The sequence below is a fragment of the Triticum urartu genome, chromosome 2A (assembly GCF_056163025.1).
Source record: "Triticum urartu cultivar PI428250 chromosome 2A, HENAU_Tu73, whole genome shotgun sequence".
NCBI lineage: Eukaryota > Viridiplantae > Streptophyta > Magnoliopsida > Poales > Poaceae > Triticum > Triticum urartu.
In genome coordinates this window covers 749,210,365-749,229,780 of record NC_141874.1, presented here as the reverse complement: position 1 = coordinate 749,229,780, position 19,416 = coordinate 749,210,365, and the positions used below count along the sequence as shown (strand labels likewise).

Genomic DNA, 19,416 nt, shown 5'->3' with positions numbered 1-19,416 from the left:
TATTCAGTCTTAGAATGGCACTAGTTATCATCCCATGCATCTGCATGGGGTAGCTGACGTACTATAAATCATTAAAAATATTTGTGAACATATTTAGAAACTTAAAACTAAAACTTAGAACACCATATGACGGAAAACTACTATTTAGAACGTGTATTTGTGGTTACGTGATACACGTATCCTTAACTGTTGTGGACACAGTTTGTTGTGCCCGAAGCGCAGGGTTTGCAGTATGCAGTAAGTTTTCCATCGGCTGAGATCCAAGGTATCCATCCGCATATTCTTGGATATAAATTGCTTATTACCTTGCGACCATGGTGCCAATACTCCGATTGTTATACGAAGCCTGATATGTACTACATGCGCTATATATTTTCACTGGGTACATGAACACAATTTTTTAGTATAGTTACCACTGGAAGAGATCCATTTTTTTAGTATTATTACCATTGTTGAGGAAATCGTTAACTGGTAGCTGCTCGGTTGGTTCGGGAGTAGGGGATTAATAGGCTAATCGGAAAGTTAATCGGCCATTTAATCAATTACTCGGGTGATTAATCAGTTAATCGGCTACTCGATGACCCTACGAGTAGGGATTAATCGGCAAGTTAACTGGTTAATCGGATGAATTCTTGAACAGGGATTATTACTAATAGAAAGTTTTCACATATATAAGAGATGGACTGTTTGATATGACGCACAAACAAACAAACGACTAGAGGAACTACATGACAAACAATTAACTTTTGCAAGAAGAAATTCTATGAAATTTTGTTTTATCATGCATGCTTCAGAAGAGGTGTGACATGTCTTTTGGTTGCAGATTCATGTGATGACAACAGAATTTATTCAGTTGGGATGACACTTGCTCACCATCTTTCACTAAATCTAGTGAATAACCTCTTTGTGACGGCAGCGAATTTCATATTTGGAGACCTATGGAGGCATGGCATCACAAGGCCCAAAACCAAAAATGGATCACAACGACCCTCAAGTTAGAAACCTACCGATCCATAGTGATTGATGTTGGGACTTTTGGATTAATAAAAAAATCATCATCAAAGTATTTGGAATATTTGGAGGAATCTGCCTCATTACTCATATTTTTATAGTTGTAAATAATAAGTAGAACTTTTCTCTCATAATGTCGGTTTGTTTTCTAGTTGGCACTTCTAGAGAGATCCTAGTCATCTACCTAGATATATAGATCTGACTCAAATGCGCAATTATATATTTCAAAAATAAGGCACTTACATGACGAAGAAGGCGGCTACTTGCATATATACTGAATGTTCATTATATTTGAAGGCATAACAAGCAATCATTTGTTTTCTTTTTGGAGAAACACCAACATTGGATTTATAAAAGTGTCAATGGGATATATAGAACATCATTTGAATCAAGACAATAAGAAATCCTAAGTACCCTTTTTTACAATGTGAACTGACGGAATAAAGCATATATAGTGGATGAGCTTCTCCCAGTTTTGTCTATCGCTTTTATCAACTGATGACTCATTGGAATTTACTGACTTCCAAGACAAAATATACTCGGATGGCAAAGATTGCTAATGCTAAACTTGAATTAGCTAAAAGCAACTATAACCAGTAACTGAAATATGATATTAACACGCTCATGGATTGGCGGAGTGTACCTCTGTATTCCGATTTCCCTTTTTTCAAAATAGCACATTTAACTGATGCATTGTTCGAGCAATCTTCAAATCATTCAAAAAAATCTGAGGCATTGTTCGGCCAGCCTCCTGAGTATGACATGATGGGCCGGCCCCTTAAGCAAGGAGAAGAAGCAAGCAGGCCCAGCAATGATGAGCGAGGCCTCCACAAGTCCACAAGTCCACAAAAACAAAACCCGCCAATCCGCCATCCTCCTTCCTCCTCTAGGGTTTTACTATGCAGCACCGCCGTCTCCCTCCCCACCTCCGTCCCCCGCCGCCCCACCTCCTACCCGGCAGACCACCACCGAGGCCCGAGCCAGCGGCCATGACTGGCAAGAAGCACAAGTCCTCCAAGAAGCAGCCCAAGGGCAGCCGCCTGCCGCTCGGCGCCGACGCCGATGCGGTGGCCGACGCCGGGAAGCGTCGTCGCTCCGGCGCCGCCAAGCGCCACCAGGCCGAGGAGGAGGAGTTCGTTCCCTCCTCCATCAGCGCCAAGATCCTCCGCGAGGCCCTCAAGCAGCAGCAGGAGCAACAGGAGGAGATCCTCCACGTACTATTCAGTCTTCGAATGGCACAAATTATCAACGTGTGAAACTACATGGGCTAGCTGACGTACTAATAAATCATTAAAAATATCTGTGAACTGATTTAGAAACTTAAATCTAAAAGTTGGAACACCATATGACGGAAAATTACTATTTAGAACGTGAATTTGTGGTTACATAGAACAGATGCATTTTTTCAGTATTATTACTAATAGAAAGTATTTCACATATATAAGAGATGGACTGTTTTATATCACGCCCAAACGACCAACAACTAGAGGAACTACATGACAAAAAATAACAATTGAAAGAAGATATTCTATGAAATTTTGTTCTATCAGGAATGCTTCAAAAGAGGCGTGACATGTCTTTTGGTTGCAGATTCATGTGATGACAAGAGAATTAATTTAGCTGGGATGACACTTGCTCACTTTGTTTCACTAAATCTAGTGGGTGACCTCTTTGTGATGGTAGCGAATGTCATATTTGGAGATCGATCGAGGTATATGGAGTCACAAGGCCCAAAACCAAAAATGGTCGAATGACCCTCAAGTTAGAAACCAACCGACCCACAACGATTGAGTTGGGACAGTTGGATTAATAAACCCTTCACCCATCAAACCCTTTCAGCTCCTTGCGGATGGACGGTGCTTGGACACATTTCAAAACATGTACTCTAGTAGTCTGATTACCACTATACTTACATCTGGGTGCCGCTTATTTGCGTAGGACATGTTTGACCAATGTTGTGACCACGCAAGGGATAATGGGTACTTGTTGTGGGAGGACGCGAAGAAGATGCGGTTGATAGTGAGTGGGGAGTTCCACCAAGAAATGCGGGAGTTCCTCCGCACGCAAAAATGATCCAAGGGAAGTGACCATCTGGAAAGAAGAGAAGATGCTACTTGTCTGTACCACACGATCCTTCATGTGAGGAAGGCCTGAATATACCTACCCAGCACACAAGTCTTTAGAAGATCCAACTGCGGGAGGTGGAGTGGTAGTCTGATAGATGTTGAAATCATTTGGACTCGACGGTCGTAAATCGAATGTAATCATCTATTCGATAGGTTTAGTCTGCAGTTTGTGCCATGCTAAATGTAAGTCACAGAAGGTAGTGGATTATTCTGTTGGGCAAATCAAAATCCGATGAACTGTATGAGATCCACTTCTCCAGTTCAGTTTTGCATGGAAGTTGCGTACAATTGTGATTAATCTGTGTCAGTCAGTTTGGAACCACACAAGTTTGCAAAACCGCATTGAGACAGGATTGACAATTTTGATTTTCAGTAAATTGGTTTATTATCTTTTTAACAAAATATATCCACACTCTGGTGTGTAGAGTTAAAAATACAATGAGCGTTCAATTTGATGTTCAGGCATAGGACAATATGCATGTACCAAAGTTGAAATATGGCCTCACATTAAACGAGTGTTCAGTATAGAAACGAATTTATATTAAAAAAATGGTTTCAAATATTTGAACTAAAGTTCCACTTCTTTTTGTTCACAACATCGAACGGCTCGTTGTGTTGACACCAAAGGTATGGCAATGGTCGTCAACTCAACCGGAGGCAAAACCAAAACTGACCATCATACAACTGAACCGGATGCAAAACTAGCCGACAAAACCGGTTAACATGGTTGGTAACAAATCCTTCTCAGATGATTGTTTCCTTTTGTCATCCACATTATATTTGACTTTGCCTATAAATGTGTGTTTGGAAATCAGACTTATCCTTATAATATCCTATATCGTATACAAAGAAGAACAAACACTTGAATATTATTAGAGTAGTAATTGTCATTGGTGATGATGCAAAAGGAAAGAAACATGAAGAATCTTTAATCTACACATAAAAAAGATGGTCGATAAGTTTCCAATACCAACAATCGATCAACGGTGTGTTTCCTACCTATTTTGTATCAGTACACGCCTTCACAACCAACAACGGCTCCATTTTTAGATGGAAATACTCCTACACACTAGGATTAGGCCTCAATAAATATTTACCTTTTTCATCCCTCAATCCATAAAACAGATTGGCCCATGAAGGATACCAGTATATATATGCCCCCATACACGAGCATGTCATCCAAAGTTCATCGAGCAAACACACAAACACTGGACTACCACCGAACTTATCCCACAGCTTTGTCAAGTCTTCTCTTTGAAATGGAGGGTGTTACAGTGTTGATTGTTGGTGCTGGGCCAGCAGGCCTCGCAACGGCAGCATGCCTTAGCCAATTCTCAATTCCTTATGCCATCGTCGAGCGCGAGAGCTATAGCGCGTCACTCTGGCGCAACCGCGCGTATGATCGCCTCAAGCTGCATCTCGCAAAGGAGTTCTGTGAGTTGCCACACATGTCATACCCTGTAGATGCACCAACGTACATACCAAAAACCTTGTTTGTGAAGTACTTGGATGACTATGTTGAGCGTTTCAACATTCAACCAAAGTATCTCACCAGCGTGGAGTCATCCACATATGACAATGATGAAAAATGTTGGTCCATTGTGGCAAAGGACATGTCAAAGTGCACCACAGTCAAGTTCACGGCGAAGTTTCTTGTTGTGGCAAGTGGTGAGAATAGTGCAGAGAATATTCCAATGTTCCCTGGACTGGAAAACTTTCCAGGTGATGTTATCCACTCCTCAAGCTACAAGTCAGGCAAGAGCTACTCTGGCAAGAATGTATTGGTCATTGGATCTGGCAACTCCGGGATGGAAATTGCTTATGACCTTGCGACCCATGGTGCCAACACATCGATTGTTATACGAAGCCCGGTACGTACATGCACTATATATTTTCATTGGATGCATGAACGCAAACTCTTAGTATAGTTATTAATAGAATAGATGCAATTTTTAGTGTTATTACTAATAGGAAGTATTTCACATAGAAAAAGAGATGGACTGTTTTATATCACACACAAACAACTGAAAGACTAGAGGAACCACATGACAAAAATTTATTTCTTGAAAGAAGAAATTCTATTTTTATAGTGCATACTTCAAAAGAGGTGTGACATGTTTTGTGGTTGCAGATTCATGTAATGACAAAGGAATTAATTCGTTTGGGGATGACACTTGCTCACCGTCTTCCATTGAATCTAGTGGATAAACTCCTTGTGATGGTAGCGTATTTAATATTTGGAGACCTGTCACAGCATGGCATCACAAGGCCAAAAATGGGTCCAATGACCCTCAAATCAGAAACAGGCCGATCTGCAGTAATTGATGTTGGGACTGTTGGATTGATCAAAAAAGGCATCATCAAAGTAAGTATATCCTTGACATGGCATAAATTTATAACATATGTTGATTTGATATGCCAAGTTATCAATGTATTTTTTATCTCCTAAAGGTTCAAGGGAGCATTAGTAAGATCAAGGGCAACATAATTAAATTTCAATGCAGCAAAAGAATGTCATTTGATGCAATTGTGTTTGCAACTGGATACAAAAGCACGGCAAATATGTGGCTCAAGGTAATATAGCTTGTGTTTGAACATGTCTGAGTTTGTTTTCTTGGTGTAACCATTATTAAATCTGCTAACATGGTCTATGTGTTTTTAATCCAGAATGGTGAGAGCATGTTAAATGGCAACGGACTGCCCATCCAAAAATATCCGAATCATTGGAAAGGTGGAAATGGGCTTTACTGTGCTGGGTTGGCGAGGAGAGGATTAGCTGGTATTGCAACAGATGCCAAGAATATCGCTAATGACATCAAATCTATGATGGACTCTATGTCAAGTTAAATCATCTTTTACATGTAGTTTACCATGGCAAGCATGCTAGAAGGTTGATTCTTTGAGAAATATATCCATTGTGTCACCTTTGTATCTAGCTTTTAGACAAGTAAATTTATGTTTATTTTAAGGTTCATATGAGCCCCGGAGAGAGATGTACTATTATACTATAATCAAGGGCTATGTACTCTCATTACGCGGAGAGATTTCTAATTTTGGTTGAACCTACAACTGTGTATTATATTTTATTTACTTGAAATTATATGTGCAAAAGGCATGCGCTCAATACACTATTATCTATACCAAAATCTCTTGTCGCATGTTTACCCCATCAGTATACAACTGTAGGATGTAGTAATCACATCAGCCTAAAATAAATGCATAGTTCACTACATCCATCGCCGGTACTGTAGTGCTATTCAGTCTTAGAATGGCACTAGTTATCATCCCATGCATCTGCATGGGGTAGCTGACGTACTATAAATCATTAAAAATATTTGTGAACATATTTAGAAACTTAAAACTAAAACTTAGAACACCATATGACGGAAAACTACTATTTAGAACGTGTATTTGTGGTTACGTGATACACGTATCCTTAACTGTTGTGGACACAGTTTGTTGTGCCCGAAGCGCAGGGTTTGCAGTATGCAGTAAGTTTTCCATCGGCTGAGATCCAAGGTATCCATCCGCATATTCTTGGATATAAATTGCTTATTACCTTGCGACCATGGTGCCAATACTCCGATTGTTATACGAAGCCTGATATGTACTACATGCGCTATATATTTTCACTGGGTACATGAACACAATTTTTTAGTATAGTTACCACTGGAAGAGATCCATTTTTTTAGTATTATTACCATTGTTGAGGAAATCGTTAACTGGTAGCTGCTCGGTTGGTTCGGGAGTAGGGGATTAATAGGCTAATCGGAAAGTTAATCGGCCATTTAATCAATTACTCGGGTGATTAATCAGTTAATCGGCTACTCGGTGACCCTACGAGTAGGGATTAATCGGCAAGTTAACTGGTTAATCGGATGAATTCTTGAACAGGGATTATTACTAATAGAAAGTTTTCACATATATAAGAGATGGACTGTTTGATATGACGCACAAACAAACAAACGACTAGAGGAACTACATGACAAACAATTAACTTTTGCAAGAAGAAATTCTATGAAATTTTGTTTTATCATGCATGCTTCAGAAGAGGTGTGACATGTCTTTTGGTTGCAGATTCATGTGATGACAACAGAATTTATTCAGTTGGGATGACACTTGCTCACCATCTTTCACTAAATCTAGTGAATAACCTCTTTGTGACGGCAGCGAATTTCATATTTGGAGACCTATGGAGGCATGGCATCACAAGGCCCAAAACCAAAAATGGATCACAACGACCCTCAAGTTAGAAACCTACCGATCCATAGTGATTGATGTTGGGACTTTTGGATTAATAAAAAAATCATCATCAAAGTATTTGGAATATTTGGAGGAATCAGCCTCATTACTCATATTTTTATAGTTGTAAATAATAAGTAGAACTTTTCTCTCATAATGTCGGTTTGTTTTCTAGTTGGCACTTCTAGAGAGATCCTAGTCATCTACCTAGATATATAGATCTGACTCAAATGCGCAATTATATATTTCAAAAATAAGGCACTTACATGACGAAGAAGGCGGCTACTTGCATATATACTGAATGTTCATTATATTTGAAGGCATAACAAGCAATCATTTGTTTTCTTTTTGGAGAAACACCAACATTGGATTTATAAAAGTGTCAATGGGATATATAGAACATCATTTGAATCAAGACAATAAGAAATCCTAAGTACCCTTTTTTACAATGTGAACTGACGGAATAAAGCATATATAGTGGATGAGCTTCTCCCAGTTTTGTCTATCGCTTTTATCAACTGATGACTCATTGGAATTTACTGACTTCCAAGACAAAATATACTCGGATGGCAAAGATTGCTAATGCTAAACTTGAATTAGCTAAAAGCAACTATAACCAGTAACTGAAATATGATATTAACACGCTCATGGATTGGCGGAGTGTACCTCTGTATTCCGATTTCCCTTTTTTCAAAATAGCACATTTAACTGATGCATTGTTCGAGCAATCTTCAAATCATTCAAAAAAATCTGAGGCATTTTTCGGCCAGCCTCCTGAGTATGACATGATGGGCCGGCCCCTTAAGCAAGGAGAAGAAGCAAGCAGGCCCAGCAATGATGAGCGAGGCCTCCACAAGTCCACAAGTCCACAAAAACAAAACCCGCCAATCCGCCATCCTCCTTCCTCCTCTAGGGTTTTACTATGCAGCACCGCCGTCTCCCTCCCCACCTCCGTCCCCCGCCGCCCCACCTCCTACCCGGCAGACCACCACCGAGGCCCGAGCCAGCGGCCATGACTGGCAAGAAGCACAAGTCCTCCAAGAAGCAGCCCAAGGGCAGCCGCCTGCCGCTCGGCGCCGACGCCGATGCGGTGGCCGACGCCGGGAAGCGTCGTCGCTCCGGCGCCGCCAAGCGCCACCAGGCCGAGGAGGAGGAGTTCGTTCCCTCCTCCATCAGCGCCAAGATCCTCCGCGAGGCCCTCAAGCAGCAGCAGGAGCAACAGGAGGAGATCCTCCACGTACTATTCAGTCTTCGAATGGCACAAATTATCAACGTGTGAAACTACATGGGCTAGCTGACGTACTAATAAATCATTAAAAATATCTGTGAACTGATTTAGAAACTTAAATCTAAAAGTTGGAACACCATATGACGGAAAATTACTATTTAGAACGTGAATTTGTGGTTACATAGAAGAGATGCATTTTTTCAGTATTATTACTAATAGAAAGTATTTCACATATATAAGAGATGGACTGTTTTATATCACGCCCAAACGACAAACAACTAGAGGAACTACATGACAAAAAATAACAATTGAAAGAAGATATTCTATGAAATTTTGTTCTATCAGGAATGCTTCAAAAGAGGCGTGACATGTCCTTTGGTTGCAGATTCATGTGATGACAAGAGAATTAATTTAGCTGGGATGACACTTGCTCACTTTGTTTCACTAAATCTAGTGGGTGACCTCTTTGTGATGGTAGCGAATGTCATATTTGGAGATCGATCGAGGTATATGGAGTCACAAGGCCCAAAACCAAAAATGGTCGAATGACCCTCAAGTTAGAAACCAACCGACCCACAACGATTGAGTTGGGACAGTTGGATTAATAAACCCTTCACCCATCAAACCCTTTCAGCTCCTTGCGGATGGACGGTGCTTGGACACATTTCAAAACATGTACTCTAGTAGTCTGATTACCACTATACTTACATCTGGGTGCCGCTTATTTGCGTAGGACATGTTTGACCAATGTTGTGACCACGCAAGGGATAATGGGTACTTGTTGTGGGAGGACGCGAAGAAGATGTGGTTGATAGTGAGTGGGGAGTTCCACCAAGAAATGCGGGAGTTCCTCCGCACGCAAAAATGATCCAAGGGAAGTGACCATCTGGAAAGAAGAGAAGATGCTACTTGTCTGTACCACACGATCCTTCATGTGAGGAAGGCCTGAATATACCTACCCAGCAGACAAGTCTTTAGAAGATCCAACTGCGGGAGGCAGAGTGGTAGTCTGATAGATGTTGAAATCATTTGGACTCGACGGTCGTAAATCGAATGTAATCATCTATTCGATAGGTTTAGTCTGCAGTTTGTGCCATGCTAAATGTAAGTCACAGAAGGTAGTGGATTATTCTGTTGGGCAAATCAAAATCCGATGAACTGTACGAGATCCACTTCTCCAGTTCAGTTTTGCATGGAAGTTGCGTACAATTGTGATTAATCTGTGTCAGTCAGTTTGGAACCACACAAGTTTGCAAAACCGCATTGAGACAGGATTGACAATTTTGATTTTCAGTAAATTGGTTTATTATCTTTTTAACAAAATATATCCACACTCTGGTGTGTAGAGTTAAAAATACAATGAGCGTTCAATTTGATGTTCAGGCATAGGACAATATGCATGTACCAAAGTTGAAATATGGCCTCACATTAAACGAGTGTTCAGTATAGAAACGAATTTATATTAAAAAAATGATTTCAAATATTTGAACTAAAGTTCCACTTCTTTTTGTTCACAACATCGAACGGCTCGTTGTGTTGACACCAAAGGTATGGCAATGGTCGTCAACTCAACCGGAGGCAAAACCAAAACTGACCATCATACAACTGAACCGGATGCAAAACTAGCCGACAAAACCGGTTAACATGGTTGGTAATGTCGTGGTTCTAACTCTGATAGTGATGTAGGGGGGTGAGTATGGAGAGGCGAGATCCTAGCTATTGGGAAGTTGTTACACGCGAGGTTTACGAGTTCAGGCCCTTCTCGGAGGAAGTAATAGCCCTACGTCTCGGAGCCCGGAGGCGGTCGACTGGATTATGCGTGTATAGATTACAGGGGTGCGAACCCTTCCTACTGAGGAGGGGGGTGGCTTATATAGAGTTCTCCGGCCCCCTCCTGCCCTCAGTAATGCAGGGTTTAAAGTACATTTAAGATGGGGCGTTACTGGTAACGCCTCTAATAAAGTGTTGTAATGACCATGAAGACTACTTAACAGCTGACCGTTTGCCTATGGAGTGACTGTAGGTCTCCTGGCAGTCGAGTGAATAGCTTCATGGTCGAGTGGTAGCTTCTTGGTCGAGTGTCTTGAACCCGTCGAGTGGAGTACCTTCAAGTCGATTGATGGGTGATTTCTTCTAGGGATGTCCTTGGGTAGGACTCTTTGGGACGGGTCCATGCTCCTACCCCAGGTACACACCTTCATCATTAGCCCCCGAATGGATCGAGGTTAGAGTGGGGGAAGAGTTGGGGATCCTTTCCGACCGGTTCTTCGGGGCTGTAAGAGTGCCTCACTCAGGGTCAGTTGTCGCGGACGACGTCACCAACCTCTTTCAGTCGCCTTGATCCATTCCAAGCCCTTCGTCGAGTGAATATCCTTGCTTGCGACATGCCGAGTGTTGGTACGAGCGGGATACTCTATTTTTGGCAAGCGGTTCTGCGGCCCGCGGATCTCACAGGATTTGGATTTTGGGAAGCGCGCGGGACGGGAGCAGCCGCAGTAATCGGAAGTGATAAAGCGGAAACTCCTCGATCCTCGCGTCGCCTTTTTCGTCACGTACTGCGCGCGCGTCCGTTGCGGGATTTGACTGGGCTGCCTGGGTCTACCGGTCAGCCACTCGGGAGCGGCCCCTTATAAGTTGCCGGCTTGGGGTTTCCAAGCCGCGCGCTTCTCTTCTGCTTCCTTCTTTCTTTCTTCCTCTCTCCCTTCGCCAGCCCTCCTGCGACCCTCGGCCGTACCCTAGCGTCGTTAGCCCGTGCGAGACCTCGCCGGTGACGATGGTGAAGGGCAAGACCACTGCTTTGGAGCGCGCGAAGAAGGCGGCGGCGGCGGGGAAAGGAAAGAAGTCTTCGCGAGGTGGATCTTCCTCCCGGACCACCCTGCCCAAGGGTTGGATTCAGGGCGATTGGATGCCATCGGTGCTCCGGCAGGAAGATCTCGACGACATGGTCGAGGGAGGAGCCATTCCCCACGAGGCTGCGCGTCTCCCGAGGAGGGAGATCGAGCCGCAACCCCGCGACGGTGAGTGCGTGCTCCTCGCCACCCACATCGACCGAGGGTTTTCTCTGCCTCCCCGTCCATTCTTCCGGAGCTTCTTGAATTTCTTCGGAGCGCAGCTCCATCATTTTACCCCCAATTCCATAGTCTACCTTGCCGCGTTCATTTCCATGTGCGAGGCCTTCCTGAGTTGCCGTCCGCATTGGGGGCTTTTCAAGCATATCTTTACTTGCCGCTCTCAGTCGGTGAAGAAGGCCAAGTCGAGTGACGAGAAGATGCAAGTCATCCAATTGTGCAGGGGTCTGGCGATCCAGACGAGGGGGAAGAGCTGTTTCCCCTCTATCACCTTCCCGGAGTCGGTCCGCGGCTGGCAGTCGACCTGGTTCTACTGCCAGGACCAGGCGACCCCCGGACAGTCGACCGGTCTTCCTCCTTTTTCACTCGACCGAGCCGAGAAGCCTATCTCTCTGAAAGTCACGCCGGAGGAAAGTGCCCAAGTCAAGGTATTGGCGGGTCGAGTGGTTGAACTTGTCCATGAGGGGGTGACTGGGATGGACTTGTTAGAGGTCTTTCTCCAGAGGCGCATCCAACCGCTCCAGGCGCGAGACCATCCGATGTGCCTGTATTCTGGCCTTGACGACACCACTCGGATCCACCCGGAGGAGGTCACCGATGAGATGCTGGAGGGGTGGCTGTCAGGCATCACGGGGAACAAAGACAACCCCCGAGGAGCCAGAAGGGTGATTCCACTCGACAACTCATATGAAGTGGATCAGGTATGTCTTCGTGTCGGATATCTGGCCTTCTGTATTAGTCTTCTTTGTGTAAGTCGACTGACTTTCGTCCTGTCCTTTGTCCTCCAGGCTACCACTGAGATGTACTCGACGCCCAACGGGGCACAAGGGCCGACCGAGGAAGGTGAGGGGAGCGGAGGCGAGAGCGGGGACGACCAGGTCGAGTGGGAGTCCGACGGTGAGGGAGAGGAGGGCGACGACATATTCTCAAGTGAAGAGGAGGAGGAGGCTGAACCCTCCCGCCCGGAGGGATGGTCCAAGCTCACCCACGATCCAGCGCAGGAACGTGGCAAGGCGGCCGCTCCTGTTGGGCAGTCGTTGAAACGCCCTCGGACTTCTTCTCCTCCGCCGACCGGGAAGGCTCCCAAGCACCCACGAACGGCGCCATCTAAGCCGCCCAAGGCCTTGCCCAAGATGAAGATAGTTGTTCCCACCATTTCGGGGTAACGACAACACTTGCTTTCCTTTGTCGACTGTGGACGGATCCTTGGTCGATTCACTGGGCCAACTGACTAACTTTCGAGATTTGCAGTGGTGCAACTTCTGAGGTCTCCGCCAGGAACGACGACCAAGAGATGGAGGACGCTGCCACCTCCAACCCTGGTACGATCACTGCCGTCCTGCTTACGAGTCGACTGAAGCGTTGGTCGATTGAATGTTTTCCTTGCAGCTCCTCCTCATGTTATCGACCTTCCGGACAACGACGACAACGCACCACTGAGGGTGAAGAGGAAGAAGAAGGTGTTGGCTGGCAAGACTCCGCAATCCACTCCCGCGCCTGAAGCTGCAGTTTGGGATGATGGCGAACCCACTCGGGCTTCCGTGACTTTCGCTGTTCCTTTGACGAGTGTGCAGCCTTCAACGTCGACTGCAGATCCGTCTTCGCTTTTTGCTGCGTACCCCGTCCCCGAGGACCAAGCGGCTGCTGCGAAGGAGGCTGTACGCCAGGCTGGAGTCATGATGGAACAGGTAAAAGTGGCTCGGGAGGCTTGCCAGGCGGCTTACGACGCAAGCTCGGCTCTTCAGAGCAATGTCCAGGTCAGTCAACTTCAACACTTGGTCTGTTTTGGTATGTTCTTTGAAGAATCTCTTTTCCGAAGATCTTTAAGTTTGTACACCCACTGGGTTTTTTTTGGACGAGTGGGGGCACGCTAAGTGCACCCACTGGGTGTAGTCCCCGAGACTACGGTCGGCTGCTGGCAGTCGGCTGTAGTCTTTAAATTGAGTCGTAGTTGAGTTTCTTCGCTCTGTCTGATCGGGCCATGTCGAATGGAACGGTATCCCGTCGACTGCGGGCAGTCGACGTCTTTCTCTCTCTTCTTTTTTTTACTGGGTGTAGGCTTATTGTCTCTTAGCTGCTCGGAAGCAACTTGTCTTTGACTCGACTTCAGGGGTCGGTCGGGTGGGATAGGAACCGGTGGGGGCACGCTAAGTGCACCCACTGGGTGTAGTCCCCGAGACTATGGTGGACTACTGGCAGTCGACCGTAGTCTTAGTATTTATTGTCTTTGTTGCTCTTCTTCTTTTTTTTACTGAGATTGCAACTCCTCCCCTTCGACTTCAGAAGTCTTGTGATCTTGGAACCCGCTTGGCTGACCTGGAGAAGCAGCAAATTCAAATGAACCTCGATTTGGAGCTAGCCAGGACGGAGCTGCAGAAGGTCAGAGACGGCGCCGCAGGTAAGACGCCTTTGTCGACTGGTTAGTTTTCAGGCTTGAGCATCTCTTCGCTTTCTCCGACTCAATCATCATTTTTGCAGGAAAAACTGAAAGAAGCTCTGGCGAAGAAGGATCAGGACTTGGCTGCTGCCCGTAAGGAGGCTGATGACAAGACCGCTCTGGCCGCGCAGAAGCTGGCTTCGGTCGACCAATTAGAAGGGAAGAACACCAAGTTAAAGATTGCTCTGAAGGAAGCCAACAGGGAGTGTTCGCGTTGGAAGAAGGAGCACCTCACCCTGAGCGAGAAGATGGAAAGCATCGCTCGCAGGAGAGACGACCTGGAGAGCTACTTGAGGAGCTTTGCCAAGAAGCTGTACATCAAGCTCGAAGGTGCACAATCAGTTCCGACTGGTTCTTTTTGTGTCGACTCAGTTTTATGAAATTCGACTTATCCTTGGGTCGTGCATGTAGAACTTTGCCAGAACTTCAAAGAGGAGACCGGGCGGATCGAAACAGGTTTGGATCCAATCAACTCTCCGGTGCAAGACGAAGCTGCCATGAACCTGCTCTGACTGGAATCCCGCGTTGACGGCGTCGTGGATTACTTGGCTCGACTGAAGGTCGCCATGACGCGGATCGACCCGACGCTTTGGCCAGAGTCCACGCTCCAAAATGATCTCGAGTCTCTGATGACTCGACTCAACGGAATCCCTGACCGAGTGCAAGAGTGGAAGAAGTCTTCAGCTCGGTGTGGTGCCGACGTGGCTCTGTCTCTGGTCCGCATCCATTGCAAGGAGGTGCGGGAGGAGAAGCTGGCCGCCATCCAAGTTGCCAACACGAGGAAGCACAACTTCCAGGACTTCATGGAGACATTTATTGCTGCTGCTACCTGCATCGCAGATGGGATCAACTTGGATGAGTTTGTCGCCCCTGCCAGTCCTCCTCCTCCTGAGGAATGAAAAAACTTGCCTCGGGATGCCGAGTGTATCTTGTAATCCGTTAAACTCTGCCTTAAATTTGCCTCGGAATGCCGAGTGGAAGTGTAACAGTTAAACTCTGCCGAGCTGTGGGCTCGAGTACTTCGATCTGAGGTCTCTCGGATATTTTAGGCTTTATTTGAACTTGATTTGTCGTTGAATCTCTTTGTGGATGACCCATCAAGTGGGATTTGATCTTCACTCAAAATAACTTTGTGTCTGTGGTGCAGCTCCGAAGGAGAAGGTGGCGGTCGACCTGCCTCTCGTCGTCCTTGGGAAATGAGAAGCGTTTCATACTTAGGCGAGTGCGGGACTGCAGCTAAGCCTCCGAGTGGGAGGATTGCTCTCCACTCGGTAGGATTTTTCAAACTTAGGCGAGTGCTGACTGCAGCTAAGTCTCTTCGTAAGAGAACTTAGGCGAGTGCTGGACTGCAGCTAAGCCCCCGAGTGGGAGGTTTGCTCTTCACTCGGTAGGATTTTTCAAACTTAGGCGAGTGCTGACCGCAGCTAAGTCTCTTCGTAAGAGAACTTAGGCGAGTGCTGGACTGCAGCTAAGCCCCCGAGTGGGAGGTTTGCTCTCCACTCGGTAGGATTTTTCAAACTTAGGCGAGTGCTGACCGCAGCTAAGTCTCTTCGTAGGAGAACCTAGGCGAGTGCTGGACTGCAGCTAAGCCCCCGAGTGGGAGGTTTGCTCTCCACTCGGTAGGATTTTTCAAACTTAGGCGAGTGCTGACCGCAGCTAAGTCTCTTCGTAGGAGAACTTAGGCGAGCGCTGGACTGCAGCTAAGCCCCCGAGTGGGAGGTTTGCTCTCCACTCGGTAGGATTTTTCAAACTTAGGCGAGTGCTGACCGCAGCTAAGTCTCTTCGTAGGAGAACTTAGGCGAGCGCTGGACTGCAGCTAAGCCCCCGAGTGGGAGGTTTGCTCTCCACTCGGTAGGATTTTTCAAACTTAGGCGAGTGCTGACTGCAGCTAAGTCTCTGCGTAGGAGAACTTAGGCGAGTGCTGGACTGCAGCTAAGCCCCCGAGTGGGAGGTTTGCTCTCAACTCGGTAGGATTTTTCAAACTTAGGCGAGTGCTGACCGCAGCTAAGTCTCTTCGTAGGAGAACTTAGGCGAGTGCTGGACTGTAGCTAAGCCTCCGAGTGGGAGGTTTGCTCTCCACTCGGTAGGATTTTTCAAACTTAGGCGAGTGCTGACCGCAGCTAAGTCTCTTCGTAGGAGAACTTAGGCGAGTGCTGGACTGCAGCTAAGCCTCCGAGTGGGAGGTTTGCTCTCCACTCGATAGGATTTTTCAAACTTAGGCGAGTGCTGACTGCAGCTAAGTCTCTGCGTAGGAGAACTTAGGCGAGTGCTGGACTGCAGCTAAGCCCCCGAGTGGGAGGTTTGCTCTCCACTCGGTAGGATTTTTTTTTGAACTTAGGCGAAACGGGTTCGCGGCTAAGTCACCCACTGGGGGTTCTTGTATGTAAACAGAAGTGACAGCAATCATTGGAACACTCTTGACTTTGATAAAAATGAACTGCGGAAGTTTCTCTTATTACATCTTTATGGGAAGGAACTTAAGTGTAAAAGGGGCGGAGTAGTTCCGCATTCCAAGCTCGCGGCTTGTCAATCTGGCGATCAACATTGTAGAGGTGATACGCTCCGTTGTGGAGGACTCTGGTGATGATGAAGGGGCCTTCCCAAGTAGGAGCAAGCTTGTGTGGTTTCTGTTGATCCACTCGGAGGACCAAATCTCCTTCTTGGAAGGCTCGACTCTTCACATGTCGGGCATGGAATCGACGCAAGTCTTGCTGATAAATGGTCGATCTGATCATGGCCATCTCTCTTTCTTCTTCCAGGAGGTCTACTGCATCTTGCCGAGCCTGTTCTGCTTCATCTTCGGTGTAAAGCTCGACTCGGGGAGCGTTGTGAAGGAGATCACTTGGCAGAACGGCTTCGGCTCCATAAACAAGAAAGAATGGGGTTCTTCCAGTCGACCGGTTAGGGGTGGTCCTTAATCCCCACAAAACTGACGGAAGCTCATCGACCCAGGCACCTGCTGCGTGCTTGAGATCACGCATTAGCCGAGGCTTTAGTCCTTTGAGGATCAGACCATTTGCTCTTTCAGCTTGTCCATTCGACTGGGGATGGGCGACTGACGCATAGTCGACACGAGTGCCTTGAGAGGCGCAAAAGGCTCTGAACTGGTCTGAATCGAAGTTTGACCCATTGTCAGTGATGATGCTGTGAGGGACTCCATATCTGAATGTTAGTCCTATGACGAAACTAATAGCAGTGCCAGCATCGAGGTTCCTGATGGGTTTAGCTTCAATCCACTTGGTAAACTTGTCGACTGCCACAAGCACATGGGTGAAACCGCTCCTGCCTGTTCTCAGAGGACCGACCATGTCCAGTCCCCAGACAGCGAAGGCCCAGACGAGTGGAATGGTCTTCAGGGCTGATGCGGGTTTGTGGGACATGTTGGAGTAGAACTGACACCCCTCACACTTGTCAACTATCTCCTTTGCCATCTCATTTGCTCTTGGCCAGTAAAATCCCGCTCGGTATGCTTTGGCCATAATGGTCCGGGAGGACGCATGGTGACCGCAGGTCCCCGAATGGATCTCATCAAGGATCATCTGACCTTCTTCCGGAGTTATGCACTTCTGACCGATTCCAGTCGCGCTTTCTCTGTACAACTGCCCCTTTATGACTGTGAAGGCCTTGGATCGGCGGACGATCTGTCGAGCCTCTTCCTCGTCCTCTGGGAGCTCTTTCCTTAGGATATACGCGATGTATGGTATCGTCCAGTCGGGAGTGATGGCCAAGACTTCCATGATCAGGTCGACCACAGCAGGAACTTCGACTTCAGTCGGATCTGTGGCACTTTTCGGTTGTGGGGCTTCTTCTGTGAAAGGATCCTCCTGGACTGACGGCGAGCGGATGTGCTCCAAAAACACATTGCTGGGAATGGCTTCTCTCTTGGAGCCTATCTTTGCCAGATCATCGGCTGCTTGATTTTTGAGTCGGGGGATGTGATGAAGCTCTAACCCCTCGAATTTCTTTTCTAGCTTTCTCACTGCGTTGCAATAACCGGTCATAGCCGGACTTCTGACGTCCCACTCCTTCATCACCTGATTAACCACCAAATCTGAGTCGCCGTAGACCATGAGGCGACGGACGCCGAGTGAAATGGCCATGCGCAACCCATACAGAAGTGCTTCATACTCTGCTTCATTGTTGGAGGAATCGAAGTGAATCTGGAGGACGTATCTGAGCTTTTCTCCTCGGGGGGAGACTAGAACTACCCCAGCACCGGAACCATTCAGCATCTTAGATCCATCGAAGAACATGGTCCAGTGCTCCGAGTGAACTTGAGTCGGAAGCTGCTGTTCAATCCACTCGGCGACGAAATCTGCGATTGCTTGGGACTTAATAGCCTTCTTTGCTTCAAACCTGATATCTAAGGCAAGGAGTTCAATCGCCCACTTGGCCACTCGACCAGTTGCATCTCTGTTATGAAGTATCTCTGACAGTGGGGCGTCGCTGACGACTATAATGGAGTGGTCAGAGAAGTAATGTGCAACCTTCTTCGTGGTCATGTAAATCCCATATACAAGCTTCTGGTAGTGAGGGTATCTTTGTTTTGAAGGGGTCAAAACTTCAGACAGATAATAGACTGGGCGCTGAACTCTGAAGGCCTTTCCTTCTTCTTCCCACTCGACCGTGAGTACTGTACTGACAACTTGTCCCGTGGCCGCAATGTACAGCAGCAGAGGCTCTTTGCTGATTGGGGCAGCAAGCACCGGCTGGGTGGAGAGCAGAGCTTTGAGTTCTGCAAACACTGCGTCAGCTTCTAGAGTCCACTCGAACTTGTCAGACTTCTTCATCAGTCGGTAGAGAGGCAACGCCTTTTCACCGAGGCGAGAAATGAATCGACTCAAAGCGGCCAAGCAGCCTGTAAGCTTTTGGACATCGTGCACGCGTACAGGACGCTTCATCCGGAGTATGGTGCCAATTTTCTCAGGATTGGCGTCGATCCCTCGTTCGGAAACGAGAAAACCGAGTAACTTTCCGCCTGGAACTCCGAATGTGCATTTTGATGGATTGAGCTTAATATCATACCTCCTGAGGTTGGCAAAAGTTTCGGCAAGGTCAGCTCGCAGGTCGGAACCTTTGCGTGACTTGACCACAATATCATCCATGTATGCCTCCGCATTCCGACTGATTTGAGTGAGTAAACACTTCTGAATCATTCTCATGAACGTGGCTCCGGCGTTCTTGAGGCCGAATGGCATAGTGACATAACAGAAGCATCCGAATGGGGTGATGAAAGCTGTTTTGATTTCTTCGGGTCCATACAGACGGATCTGATGGTACCCGGAATAAGCATCTAGAAAAGAC

The 19,416-nt window shown here is 46.5% G+C and overlaps 1 protein-coding gene across 1 annotated transcript; it reads left to right on the top strand.

Annotated features, from left to right (window-relative positions):
- Nucleotides 1-4,396: 4,396 nt before the first annotated feature.
- LOC147987684 (putative indole-3-pyruvate monooxygenase YUCCA10) lies at nucleotides 4,397-5,984 on the top strand. The gene is made up of 4 exons (XM_087545436.1): nucleotides 4,397-5,008; nucleotides 5,269-5,502; nucleotides 5,589-5,711; nucleotides 5,805-5,984. Exons 1-4 carry the CDS (start codon nucleotides 4,397-4,399, stop codon nucleotides 5,982-5,984), a joined length of 1,149 nt encoding a protein of 382 aa, XP_087401562.1.
- The last annotated feature ends 13,432 nt before the right edge of the window (nucleotides 5,985-19,416 follow it).